The sequence below is a fragment of the Accipiter gentilis genome, chromosome 12 (assembly GCF_929443795.1).
Source record: "Accipiter gentilis chromosome 12, bAccGen1.1, whole genome shotgun sequence".
NCBI classification, from domain to species: Eukaryota; Metazoa; Chordata; class Aves; order Accipitriformes; family Accipitridae; genus Astur; species Astur gentilis.
In genome coordinates, this window is record NC_064891.1 from 23,189,834 (window position 1) to 23,203,419 (window position 13,586).

General features: G+C 36.6%; 1 protein-coding gene across 1 annotated transcript in view; it reads left to right on the top strand.

Annotated features, from left to right (window-relative positions):
- The window catches only part of ARHGAP10 (Rho GTPase activating protein 10), a 153,970-nt gene that overhangs the window by 56,622 nt on the left and 83,762 nt on the right, over window positions 1-13,586 (top strand). Inside the window, exons 4-8 of the mRNA XM_049815051.1 lie at window positions 54-125; window positions 3,344-3,445; window positions 6,667-6,777; window positions 8,927-9,031; window positions 12,989-13,118. Of these exons, the coding sequence (XP_049671008.1) occupies window positions 54-125; window positions 3,344-3,445; window positions 6,667-6,777; window positions 8,927-9,031; window positions 12,989-13,118 (520 nt within the window). The remainder of the gene's footprint in view (window positions 1-53; window positions 126-3,343; window positions 3,446-6,666; window positions 6,778-8,926; window positions 9,032-12,988; window positions 13,119-13,586) is intronic.

Genomic DNA, 13,586 nt, shown 5'->3' on the forward strand with positions numbered 1-13,586 from the left:
AGTGACTTGTCAGTCTGGCTACAGAAACCTAACCCATTCTTTTTTTTCTTCAGGCACTCAGTGTTACTGAAACTCTGATCAAACCTTTGGAAAGATTTAGGAAAGAGCAGCTAGGAGCTGTAAAGGTTTGTCCCTCATTTCCTTTATGATAAGTTTGTTTAATTTCTCTACTTGGATTGCATTGCAGTAATGACATGTAATTGGCAGAGAGATGGTGGTGTTTATATTTCATGTATTCACACTTTTTTTTCTACTTTGAAAACTTGCTTCAGAAACAAATGGAAACTATGTTTCAAGAAAAGAAGAATGTGTCCTTTCCCTTTCTTCTCTCCTCCCCCTCCCTTATCTCTTGTGTCTGGAATAGGAGCAATCCTGCTAACAGCATGCCTCCCTTCCTAATGGGTAATCCTGTTCTGCTTTGTATTTGTTTGCAGTTGAACAATCAAAGGCTGAAAAATATTAACTACCCAAAGAAGCTTGCTCATCCATAGGCTTTTAACTGTATTTTTGCAACCGGCAAAGTGAAAATTGCCTTTTGTTTTTGTTTTGAATAAATAACTCATTGCCTCTGTATGAGTGGAAAAAAATAGGGATGTAGAGGCTGAAGATCTCATTCAAAATTTTTTTTTTTTTTGTGAAAGTGTTCGGTAATTTTTTTTAAGACTGTCACTATGTTGTGTATATTAAAAAAAAAAAGGCAATTTCTACGTTCCTTCTTCCAGTGAGAAATTTAACTGCTTTTTTAAAAAAAAAAAAAGGAAAAGAAAAAATCCCAGCTATTTAAGTTTTCTGTTGCAAAACCCAATTCGTACAGTTTTAAACTACCACTCTGAAGATGTTTTATTTTATAATTTCATGACTTCATAAGCAGTGATACTTAATAACTAAGATAATGTTTCAATTACAAGAATGCTATACATTTTGACTTTAGCAGGAATGACTAACAAGTTCTGAATATGATTTCAGTGTTCATGAATGGAAAATGCTCTGTTGATCATAAATCATTACAGTTTAATGGTACAATGAGCTTTGTGTAATTTTATGGACTTCTGAGAAGTATATCAGACGTCCCAACCAACATACAATAAAAACTTGGTCTGTAATACAGGGATTCTTCCAAGGAAAAAGAGAATTCATTCTAAATGGAACTTATTGTCATAGAAGCAGCTGTAATGCATAGATTATTTTGACAGTATTTTTGGTATTAAAGAACATTGCTGTTTTTTGGGGTGGGAATTCCTAATACTTGAAATTATCTCATAATCTTCACTCATTTCTTAGTCAGAATTCAGTCCCTGATGTTTCTAATGTGGCAAGTTACATTCACACAGTCTCTATCTTGCGTTTTGTTTGGATGGATGTTTCTTCCTCTGTGTCCCTGCATACTGTTTCTGTGAAGTTGAAGCTCTTATTTGTAATTTAGCCATTTTTTTGGGACAGGATTCTCAATGACCTTAAATTGAACTGTCTTGCATAATTGTCTAATATTTAAATAAAAATCCTCTAAAAATATTTAACTCTTTGAATATTCTTAATTGCATATTTATTCAAGATAATCAAAATACTGACACTGGAAATATAATATTGCTGAGCTCTGAAAACCAAGTTATGGCATCTAGTAGTGAAATATATCTGGAACATTGTGTAGTATTTGCATCACGAAAAATTTACATTCTTACCATTACAAAATAAAAGTTGAATCTGCTGCCTCAGATTTTCCTGTATTTTACATCCCCTGCTGATGAAATGGTCTGAATTAGGCTTAAGAAGATAAAGAAGAAAAAAAGTTTAGCTCCATAGTGCTGGAAGCTGAGACCCTTATTGAATTATCCCTTCGTAAAAGTTGTTGCCTTTCTAATCACAAACTACATGTGTGAAGTTTCTGGCTTTGCCTATTTAGGCATCAACAGCGCTCTTTTTTTCAGGCAGTGCTCAAATGTTGACCAGATCAATGGAAATTTTGCTAATACAAAGATTCCATGCCCCGCCCCCTCTCCCTGCTTTGTTCCTGATTTCCCATATGCTAATATGTTATCTCTAATCACACTAATACCATATGCATATCTTAATGTTTCTCAGTTGGTATTGTGGCTGCCTTTTTAAAGGAAGTTCTTAGACTCATAATGGAGAAAAAAACTAGCATTTTTGGTGGAAGCCCTTGCTGAGAAGTAATCCTAAACAGCTTAGATCCCTTCTTCAATAGAATGCCACCTTCAGAATGCAATCATTCAGAGAACAAAATCATGTATCACTTATAATACTGTATGTAATATAGTATTAAAAAAGAAAGGTTAAGAGAAAAAAAATGAGCGAGTATATCTGTAGAGTCTAATCAGTATGTTAGGTAGAATACATTTAAATGAAATTCCAAATTGACAGATGATGGAAAAATAATTTCAATTTAACTGGTCTCTTTCTGATGAGTAAATCTGTCCGTTCTTGAATACATAATTAAATACTTGATTTTACTTATTTTAGATTATTTTCAACTGCAATTAGTTATTTTAAAAATAGCTTCAAAACCGATTGGTTGATTTAATACTTATTTCTGTCTTGACACACATAGTTAGGAAACTAGAACTGAAGAAACAAAAGGGTTGTTTTGCAATGTCTTCTACTAAATTAGATCCAAGAACTCAGATTTCCTAGAAACATTTAATGGCTATCCCTCTTCCAATACATTGCCTTTGGTGGTCAGAGAAATGGATTTGCACATGTAAATGATATTCATATGTGTCTGTGAGAGTTTCTCTTTTGCTAGCTTGATTTTATGTTTTATGAGATTTTTCTTTATTTTAAAAAGTCTTTTTTTCCACGGGCGCAACAACAGCCTGGTAGAAGCAGGAATTCAGCACAGAGGTCTTCATGTGGCTTTAAAATCAAGAAATCCTGTGGAATATGGAGCTGTGTGTTTGTTTTGGGTTTTGAACTATTGGAACTTTCCCCTCTCAATTATAGAAAGGTCTTTTTTTCAGTGACACTGATATTTCCCTTGAAGTCCTCTATTCAAAAACAAAATGGTGTGGATGACCCCTGAAAATAATGAAAAATGCAATAAAAAAAGAAGAGTGGTTTGGGTTTTTTTTTTTTTTTTTTTTTTTTTAACTTGGGACATGTAAACGTTCACGTGATGAACTTCATAATGATGCAATGGGATTTAATTTCAATTTAGCCTTTAAACTAATTTTAAAAATGAGTTGGAAACATACTTTTCCTTAGTTTTTGGAACTATGATAGTTTGTTTTTCTTTGTTTCTGATTAAATAGAATTTTAAAAGAAGAAAGAAGGAAGCTTTTCTTACATTTTTATATATAAATGAATGTTACTTTTTTTCTGTGTCTAGGAGGAAAAAAAGAAGTTTGATAAAGAGACAGAGAAGAACTACAGTTTGTTAGAAAAGCATTTGAATTTATCAGCTAAGAAGAAAGAGCTACAATTACAAGAGGTATTGTTGCCTCTCTTTTTATGCAAGCTAAAGGCTTTTGAGTTAAGTAAATATATGTTATGCAAATGCAAAAAAAGCATTCATAGCAGTAAAGAAAAATTTGTGTCAACTGGAAAGGTTGGTGAGAAAATCAGTATTTGCTGAACTTAGTGGTGTACTCCTACCATTTTCTGAATCGAGGGCTTTACTTGGTGTGTGTATGAAGTACTGAACATTGTGTTAGGTTTTTTATATAATTGAGGGAATAGCAAAGTGCAAGTATATTGTGAAAAACTCTGTATTTCTTATAAGGCTTTACCATATCTGTAATTTGCATTGCATTGTATGTATTGACTAAGTGTCCTGTATTAATGCTTAATGCAAAGTACGGCAAGACTTGTATTCTTGAAGGAAGTGTTTTTGTGCCCCCCTCTTTTTTTTTTTTTTTCCTTCTCATGTTTTGAAGATCTGTTGTTTTTCAAGTAACGCTACAAATAAGTTTGTTGACAATTTATAACTTAAAACCAGATCTGTTTTGCCTGTCATTCTTTCTGTCCCTGTGGGTTTATTGTCATCATCCTTATTTATAATAGCTTTTATTTCTGGAGCAACAGCAAATAGTACGTGAGAAGACCGCAGAGAAGTCTTGCAGACATTTGCTGTAGGCAGAAGGATTTTTTTTTTTCCCCGGAGAAATGTAATTATGTCAGATTGGTTAATGCTTAGTCTATTAATACCTTGTATCATTAAACACTTTGTGTTTTCCTCAGAGATAACTCTTCTCCCTGCCCTCTACCCCACCCCAAATAATCTATGCCATTTTTCATCAAAAATGGTTAATGTAACTGGCAAGTTAGCTAGGAAATTACAAACCTTAATTGTTCTCGAGTTCTTGAGTTCACTGTATTTGTGACATAGGCCTTCATATGCATAAACAAGGGTCTTGGGGAGTTGAGTTGTCCCAGTGAAGTTAATGGGCATTGCTCATGTGTCAGGACCTGTACTTTTATCAAATTGATCAGCTCCCAAAGAACTTGATGCAGAAAAAATGAAAAAGTGTTAATTATGATCTCTTGATGATATCAAGAACCGTATTTCAAAGTCTGAAGTGAGACCTAACCTCAAGGGAAAAATACAAAATGCCTGCAAGAGGCTGTATCCAATGCAGTCTGAAGTTTTAAAACATGTGTGAAGACTAGAATGAGCAAATAGTTTTGTTTTAAATGTCCTTCAAAGTTTAATGAATAAAATTCTGAAATTCTTCAGTCAGGCTCTTTCATTTGTGCATTTAATTTTGGAGTATAAATGTATCGTCATTTAAAAAGAAAAAAAAAAAGGACTTGCAGTATGTTGTCAGAGTGCTAAATAGGAGAAACTTTCTTGCACAAGCTTAGAGAATATGAATATATAATTACATGGGAACTTCCTAATTTGGTATTATTATTATTATTTGGCTAGTTGTGTCGGCTCCTGACTGGAGTAAATAAAGGATGCAGGTATAAATTTGACAAAAATTCGATGAAAAACATGCCATGTTGTGGAGTGTGTCTTACATTAACATAGCCTTTGACCCTTTGAGACTCTTAGTGGAGGGATATTCCTGAAAATTCACTGAGGTGCATGGTGTGTGTCTCATTTCTGTATTTCTTCAGCAGTACACAAAGTACAATGCAACAGGAAGCAAACTGGCTGGGTGCACGGGGAAGGCTCATGCCTCAAAACACTGACAAGAGGTGTGAATTTATTTACGGGTGAATTGAGAAAAATGAATAAAATGGCTGTGTTGGGTATTGTATTCTTGGGGGGGGGTGAGGTGGCAGGCAGGCAACCAAAACAGTAAACAACCAAAAACCAGAGAGATATAGAAACAGGCTTACGTGAGGCTTTGGTGTATATAGTGCAGTCTTACTATCAATAGCCAGATGTCCTAGTAGACCCACTTGATGGTCTTTTTCTGTGGCTGCCCTTCAGTACCTGTGTATATATATCATTAGAAGCTTTGCTGACAACTCAAACAATTCCTATGTTGCATGGTTTGTAGGATGCATTGAAATGGCTTGGCTTTTTGAAACACGTTTTCTGACTGATGTGCATGTCAGTGCTTTATTGTTTTAATGGCATTTGTTGTTATGCCCCTTTAACCACTGACAGTTTTCTAGCACACAGCAGCAAAGCACTTAAGGCAAAACTGTCTTAAAGCTAATTTGACTTATCCTCTTAAAGCATAGCAGTCACTGTTCTGCCTGAAGGGTATAGTTGCAGTATTTAAGAGAGAGTGTGGGATAGAAAGTCTGGTCCTTTGACATAACCCTTTCTCTACTGCCTTTTGTAATTTAGTGTAGAAGCATTTGATATTAACACATGGTCAAAGACTAAGTGTTAATCAGAGTATCCCTTTGTAGCCTTTCTTTAGTGTATTTTAATAAAGGTTTCTGTTACCCAGTTCTTGAAGTTTTATAGTACAATGAGGGCACATGTACCTTAAATAATAACTTAATGAAATAATACGTATTTGCTAGAAAGTTAAATGTTTATCCTCAGATGAATGGCAGCTGAAATAAAACTGTTGACTATGAATATGTGTTGGCATTTCAGCAAAGCTGAGCTAAAAATCAGCTGCAGCTAATAAGGTTGCATTTTAAAATATTTGATGCTCTGTGGAAACTTGTGAAGTGTCTTACAAATAAGTAAACTTCTTTAAATTGCTTTTCTTGCCAATCAGAGTGAGCACAGGGGTGGGATGGGTACAACAGCATTCTGGCTATTTACAGCAGTTATTTGGGTTAGACAGTGAAGCTTACAGTATCAGCAATGTGGTTTTCAACAGTTATATTTTTTTCCTTACTTTGACTGGAGAGATGATTTCCCCCTTTTCTAATGGAAGATGCTGCTAGCCCCCTCTCTCTGTTTGGGCAGGCACCTTTTCAACGCTATTAAAGCAATGCACACATACCTGCTCTTATGTATTTGCCTTTGATTCCATAGAAAAGAAGCTCGAAGTCTTACTGGAATGTTTCTAAAAATTTAGCCTCGTGATTCAGAACAACATATGTTATCTAGTAAAAGGGAATTAATTACTGCTGCCATTTAAAAGTAAATCAATGAGCTGTGTTGTGAAGGAACAAATCCCAGTCTGGAGAAAATTATCTTATTGCTTGCCACTTGTATGCTATACATGTGTCATTTTGAAGTTGTCTGCAAAATGTCTTTGAAACTTTATTAGCTGTATCTTCTGTGTGCAGGCAGATAACCAAGTGGAGCAGAATAGAAAACACTTCTATGAGCTGTCACTGGAGTACGTATGCAAGTTGCAAGAGATACAGGAGCGGAAGAAATTTGAGTGTGTGGAACCTGTAAGTACCAGTGAATTCACCCTACCCTGCCATTCATAAGGGATGGAGAAGGAATGCAATTGGACAAAAGCCAAGGAGTTGTTTTCTTGGAAAACGTATGCAGTTGTGTGACTTAACAGAATTTAAAGCACTCTTGTTATATATGTGCAAATTTCTTGTAGAGATATACTTAACCAGGCATTTTAAAACTTACCTCAGTAATTACAGTTGATTTGGATCCATTGATGCTGGTTTTCAGAAAATGTGTGAAACCTTGTGCTGTACTGGAGAAACCTCAATTTATGGTGTGAGTTAGAATAGAGGATTCAAGATGATGATGTTGGGGCCAGACTTTTTGTGTGTGTGTGTGTGTGGTTGTTTGTTTTTTTTTTTTTTTTTTTTTTTTTTTTTAACCACTGAAAGGTTATTCCTGAGTAATGTAAGGAATTTTGTTTTCAATATGAAGGTTGCACATAGAGGCCTGTTAGTGAATAAGTGCAGATATAAATTAATTAAGAAGGTGCTGCTGGCTAAAAGCTCGTAAAAAAAAGTCTGATATGTTTGATTTCAATTGCAATTGAATCTTTACAGAAATCAAGAGGTTCCAGTGAATTTCAGTGAAAATCATACATGTACTGACCAGACTTAATTGAATCTCTGCGAAGAGCTTGTTGTAAAAAGTTCTGAAATGTGCATTAGCTTTGTAGTATAAATGCAACTTTATGAAACAACAAGATAACAGTAAGTGTAATACTGAGATAAAGGGAGGATGGATTGTGGAAGTGACTTCCATTCACTCATGCTCTGAAGTCTGTGTTTTTTGGGCCAAGTCGGTCCTTTTATTCTGATAAAATTATTTTAATGTAAAAATGAAATAAAGTCCCAAATGACCCTGATCAGTCGTTGGTCATCATGGAGTTAATGAGAGCTGTATATTTTAATATAGCTTATTCCTGTATGAAAAAATTGCTAAAATCCTTAAGTGGGAATAAATTGCTTTAAATACATTAGCATTGTTCAAGGAATGGGAAAATGTTGTGAAAAATGGTTGTGTGGGAATTTTTTTATTGTTGATGTGTTGGGTTTTTTTTTGTTTGTGTTTTTTTAAACAATTTTCTAGTTTTTAATTATTATTATTTTTTTAATCCTAAATAGTTCTGGGTTCAGTTCTTGTATTTCAAACTATTTGAAGTTTCCTCAGAGCCAGACTAGAGTAATGAATCTTCCAATTATGTTTTTGAAACATGTCCCTTTCTCTTTCCTGGAAGCTCCCTCTGGATGGGGCTGAACTTTATGTTGCTCAATTTGTATTTGAAGTTTACGCTAGGGTAGTAAACGGATATTATTTAGTACCAAATTCTTATTCCCTTTCCTCTTCATAATACTTTAAATTTATGTGGGTTTTGCATTTTTGAAAATTATTTATTTGCATATGACTTCAGACTATTAAATACATTCTTCGGTTTGTTCTCTTTTTAATGAAGAGAGTTGTTCTTTCCTGTGTCACTCGCTTCTTTCCAACAACCTGAACCAAACAGGAGAGTTAGGCAGTACTACACCTCGTCCCATTTCCAATATAGTATAACTTGCTCATTGTTTTAAACTGAAACACTGAAGTCAGAAATTGCAACGTGGATCATTTGTTGGCTCTGATAGAGGGCCAGATCTGCATACAAAAAGCAGTGATCGGTAGAGTTACTGGAGGGAAAGCTTTCATCTTTGAACAAACCGGTTAGCTCTGTTATGAAAGTCATCTCAACGTGGTCATTAGCAGGGAGGGGAATGACAAGGGAAATGGTGACTAAAAGACAGAATGCTCATTATCTCCTTCTGCGCGAATATTTATTCCGGACATCATTGGTATCAGAGGAACTGTAGGAAACCTGTTACATAGGAAAGTTTAAGAGATAGACAGTGTATATTGCCTACGGTCAAATTTAAAGTAGAGATCAGTTGTGAAATTCCAGAGACAGAATCACCCAAAAATGTCTATATACATAGCTGATCATTTGGATCTAAATAGTTATTAATAAATTGTAGGCATTAGTGGAAATTTATTTAAAAATAATAATTTTGTCATCTCTGATCTTTCTGAAAAAGGCTACATGCAGCAATCGTATTCAGGTAAATAGAGTTTTTCATTCTAACAAGTCTTTTGTTTCTATTTCAGGTGCTATCATTTTTTCAGGGTTTGTTCACTTTCTATCATCAGGGGTATGAACTTGCTAAAGACTTCAATCATTACAAGATGGCCCTGCAGATAAATATACAAAATGTAAGTTGAGATTGACATCTATGCCTTGTCTAATTTTTTGAGTAAAATTGCACACTTAAGTTACTTTATATACAGTATCTATATTGCCAATAGTTTCCTCGGTGTTGGTGCATTGCCTTGTGAACTTTGGGGATGTAGTGCCATCTCCTGGCTAACCAACCACATCACTGAACCAATCATTCCTAATTCCAGTGAATTCTTAATTTCTAATACTCCTCTAAAAAACAAACACCAAGTAAAGGCTCCCCACTCCTTTTTCCAGTTTGTTATAGAGACATAACACAAGGATTGTAATGAGAGAGTTTAAAAATGAATGAAGTCTGTTAAAAAGCATACAACAGTGGAGAATTCAGAGGACAGGTAATGAAATGCCAAGTTTCTCAGTGTTTTAGGTGTGTTTGAAATCGAGTACGTGGTGGTTGTGTCTGAGGGTCATTGCTTGATAGGGCTATATTATCCATAACTAAGAAAAGGAAAGAAAACCAGCTGTGGGTTTTTTTTTTTTCCTTCCCCCCCCCCCCCCCCATCTCTGCCAGCAGAACGACTTAGAGTTTCTGTTTGTCTTGAAGCAGCCCTTTTAGGTGCAGAACTGTATAAGGAGACCTGGTGTTAGCACCCATGGCATATTTGACAAAATAATGTGTTCCTTGAAGGGCAGGCTAACTGGGGCCCACCACTAGTTAGTGTACCCTCCCACCAAATTGCCCAGTATGATCTGCTTAGAACTGGGAGAGCAGCAAGCAATGTGACAGGATGAAGCAATGAGACTGACAGAGTCACTAGTCAGATGGTCTATTTGCTTCCTTGAGATTTGTTGAAGAACAAAACTTGCTCAGAGGAACTTGGACGTGCCGGAGGCCTGTTGGTAGGGAACAAACCATGTATCTTACTGCAAACAAGCAATTCATGATGGTGCATTTGTTTTGTTGACCTCTAAGGGCACCTGGAATTAAGACACAGAAACTACTTCTCAGAGGTTGCAATCTATTTTTAGAAATGGTTTAAATAGCAGGCAGTAGCTGGGAGATGGAAAGGCGGAAGAGAGGATTAAGGTAGCTGTAATACACAGTGACATGATTCATGTGTTATGATACCATTCCTTTAATTTTCTTCCCATATGTTTAAGTCTCAAGTTTCCTCTTGAGCTGTTGTTTGGTTTGGGTAGGGGAACTGAGTAGTGGTAACTTCAGAAGCAGACTTCCATGGCAGGAGTCAGTGCTTCTGGAGGAAATTTCAGGACAGACTTGCTTCTTCAGTGTGCTTAGCTTAACAGAATGAGGAGCAGCACGGAGCCGCAGTGGATAGAGGGGATCTGATGCAAGATGAGCAGGAAATGAAATGCGAGAGGGAAGCTACAATACAGTTTTGAAGAGTGGGATTTCAGACTACAGATGGAAAAGAGCCAGTGAAGTGGTCTGAAGAAGTGATGAGCAATAAGAAAGCAAACTAATTTCAACAGCTGCATTTTCAATTGACTGAATGGTATTATAGTGTGCCCCAGGAAATCTAAAAGAGATTGAGCATTGCAGCTCAAGTTTTATGAATAGACAGAAAGAATGACCTGGATTTCAGAAAGCTGTAGAGAGAAAGGAGGCAAGGCTTAACAGCTATCTGAGGTAAGAGGAGAATAGAAGGAAGCATCTGGAAAGATCATGAGAGGACATGACACTCTCCACTATGTTGAAGATGAACAAAACATCCCAAAAGAAAAATGAGCTAGGGCCCGGCTGTGGTACAGCTGAGCTGCTGGCAGACCACTGGATTGACATGTTAGAAATTGAAGGGTACAAGATTCAGTACAGATTGCCTAGCTGGATATGGAGAGTGATTTGAGAGTTGCCAGCATAGCTGTAGTAATTGCCTTCCTTTTCATTCGGGTCGTCTTTACTTTGAGAATTATGCTGTGGATTTCTTCTCCACACCCTGCCCCAGACCCTGCCTTCTCCTCGTTCCCTGCCAGAATGAAAAAGAAAATAATAAAAATCCCAGCCTTGTACCCCAAGCTCCAGTAAGCTGATTCTTCAGTCTTAATCTCTTGTAGAAATCCTGCATCTCCAACTAGATTCCCCCGCACTCCCAGGACTTTTCTCTTGTTATCTCAGTTCTGTGCCCAACCCCATATAAGGATCCTTGTAGCTTTGATCATGCTCTCCTGCCCTGCAAGCAAACCTAGTCTTCCCTGGGAAGAGGAGGCATAGCGACACTGGTGCAGTGACTGTGGTTGACCCCTGGTTGAGCTTAACTTTATCACAGCACAAAGGGAGATAGAAATTTTTTTGAGGTTTTTGAAGCCCGTGGTGCTCCATCCCACCATTCCCAGGGTGCATTTCACACACTCGGATTTGTGGTCACTGCACAGCCAAGACAAAAATCCTGGCAGGGTCATTTAAAGCATCTAACCTCAGAGTGATCAGTGCTCAGACAGGATGGTGTAGGTTTGAGCAGTCACTCTCAATTTTTTTGCCTTTGTCCTGAGTATGGAGTGTATTTTTTTAATGCAGCTCTTCTGGGTAGTTATGAAAAGGAGCTTAGAAAATTGTTTGGAGCCTTGGAAATGAGTTTATCTGCAGGGTCTAACTCCAAATTTCGCAAGCAGATGTGACCTGAAATTGAGATGATGGATATGGGGAGGGTTCAGGGCAATCGTTTTGCCTGGAGGTAAGGTAGCAGTTGTTCTTAGTCATCACCTAAAGAATATCTTCAGCTTTCCTCTATAAAACATACAGGTATGGGTGGCTGCTCTGACCAGCTTGCATGGACTGTGTTTATGCCCATGAATAAACTGCTTCCAAGCATAAATCTGGAATTTGCATGTACAGGTGGTCAGTCAGGAGCATAGTGTTAACTGTCTATGTACAAGAATGGATACTTGTTTATATTCATGGTATTTTTGTCAGTGTATGCGACTGTATGCTTGTACTGAGGAAGAAAATAAAATAGGTGAGGCAGCATTTTTCAGAAGCTTACCCATTTTCAGAAAAATAAAGGAGCTGTCAAAAAGCAGCAAGACACATAAGCATGCATCTGGAAGTATGTGCATTCCTCAAAACACATGTACCGACCGGGGAAAATACCAGCTTGGAATTTAAATGTATGTTTTCAGTAGTTTGTGCGATTTGGCAAGTGGGTATGTCGAGAAAACTAGGTATTACTTTGATTGTTTTGGTTTTGTTATTTGCTCATTGGCCAATTGCCAGTGTTTTTCAGACCAAACTGAAGAGTTTCCTGTGTCAGGTGTGAGCTGCTCTTTTATTTTGTGTAGTCCTATTGTATGATTTGTGGATGGTGTGGTTACTTCCTGATTGGTTTTGGTAATATTCTAATAAATATTTCTCCTGTGGCTGCTTGCGAACTGGAATGAGTGACATTCAGGAATAATAATAAACTGGACTTTGGGTTTGTTTTTGGTTTGGTTGTTTTGGGGTTTTTATGGTGGTGGTTTTTTTTTTTTTTTTGCATGGTTCTGCTTGTCTGTGATCAAAACATTTGGCATGTGTATAGTCTCAACATGTATATATTGTTGGTGACCTTCCTGTCACTTTTTTCTCAATAACCACAGAAAATCTTTTCCTTCCTGACAACTAATAAGAATCTCATGAATTAAGCCGACTTCTGTAGTAATATTTCTCTAAGGAGACTTGAATATTCAAATCCAAAGTAATTTTGCACTCAGTATTTCACTTCTTGCTGAACAGGTGAACACGTTGCTTTAGAAATCTACTCTGGCAATCTTTGTGTGCTTTCCACAGTTACAACAGCTAATATCTAAACCACACTTCAGTGCTGAAGAATATCAGAAGACTTGAAGAGCGAACGTGTATGGAAATTGTGCACTGACTGTCCTAAAATGGCCCGAATCATTCTCTCATTTTATAAATTATTGTAACACCTATCTGCCAGGAAGAGTAAGTCTTTCTTCCACTCTCTCTACTAATGTTTTTTGCTATCTTGTTTTAGACACGAAATCGTTTTGAAGGAACAAGGTCAGAGGTAGAGGAGCTCATGAACAAGATCAGAAGAAATCCTCAGGAACATAAAAGAGCAAATCACTTCACGATGGAAGGCTATCTCTATGTACAGGAAAAAAGTAAGGTGTATTTTTATATTCCTGTAGTGGCCATATTGTGCATACAGGCAAGTCTTATTTATTTATAGAGGTAACATGAAGATGCAAAGAATTTGCAGTTTAATAAACAGAGTCATCTGAGTAAATGTTTAAAGTCTCTAATGGCCTTGTTACTGTGGCTCATAAAGAGAGCATGATGCTGAAAGTGTGACAGTTCTTAGCAAAGGTGACTGAACTCAGGGAAGTTTTATTTGACCAAAGGATGTATTTCGTGTTATTTTTAATCCCTTACTAACGATCTCCCCTAGAACTGTCAAACATTTGTTGTCAGACAACAACATGAGCTGTCAAATTAGCCTCTAAAAATTGGGCTAGTTTGGTATGATGAAATTGACTGTCATTTCCCTGGTTCAGTGGTATGCTTTCATGACCTAATTCTGATCATAGGGTCAAATAAAGCAGGCTATATGCTAGGTAGCTAGTGTTGAA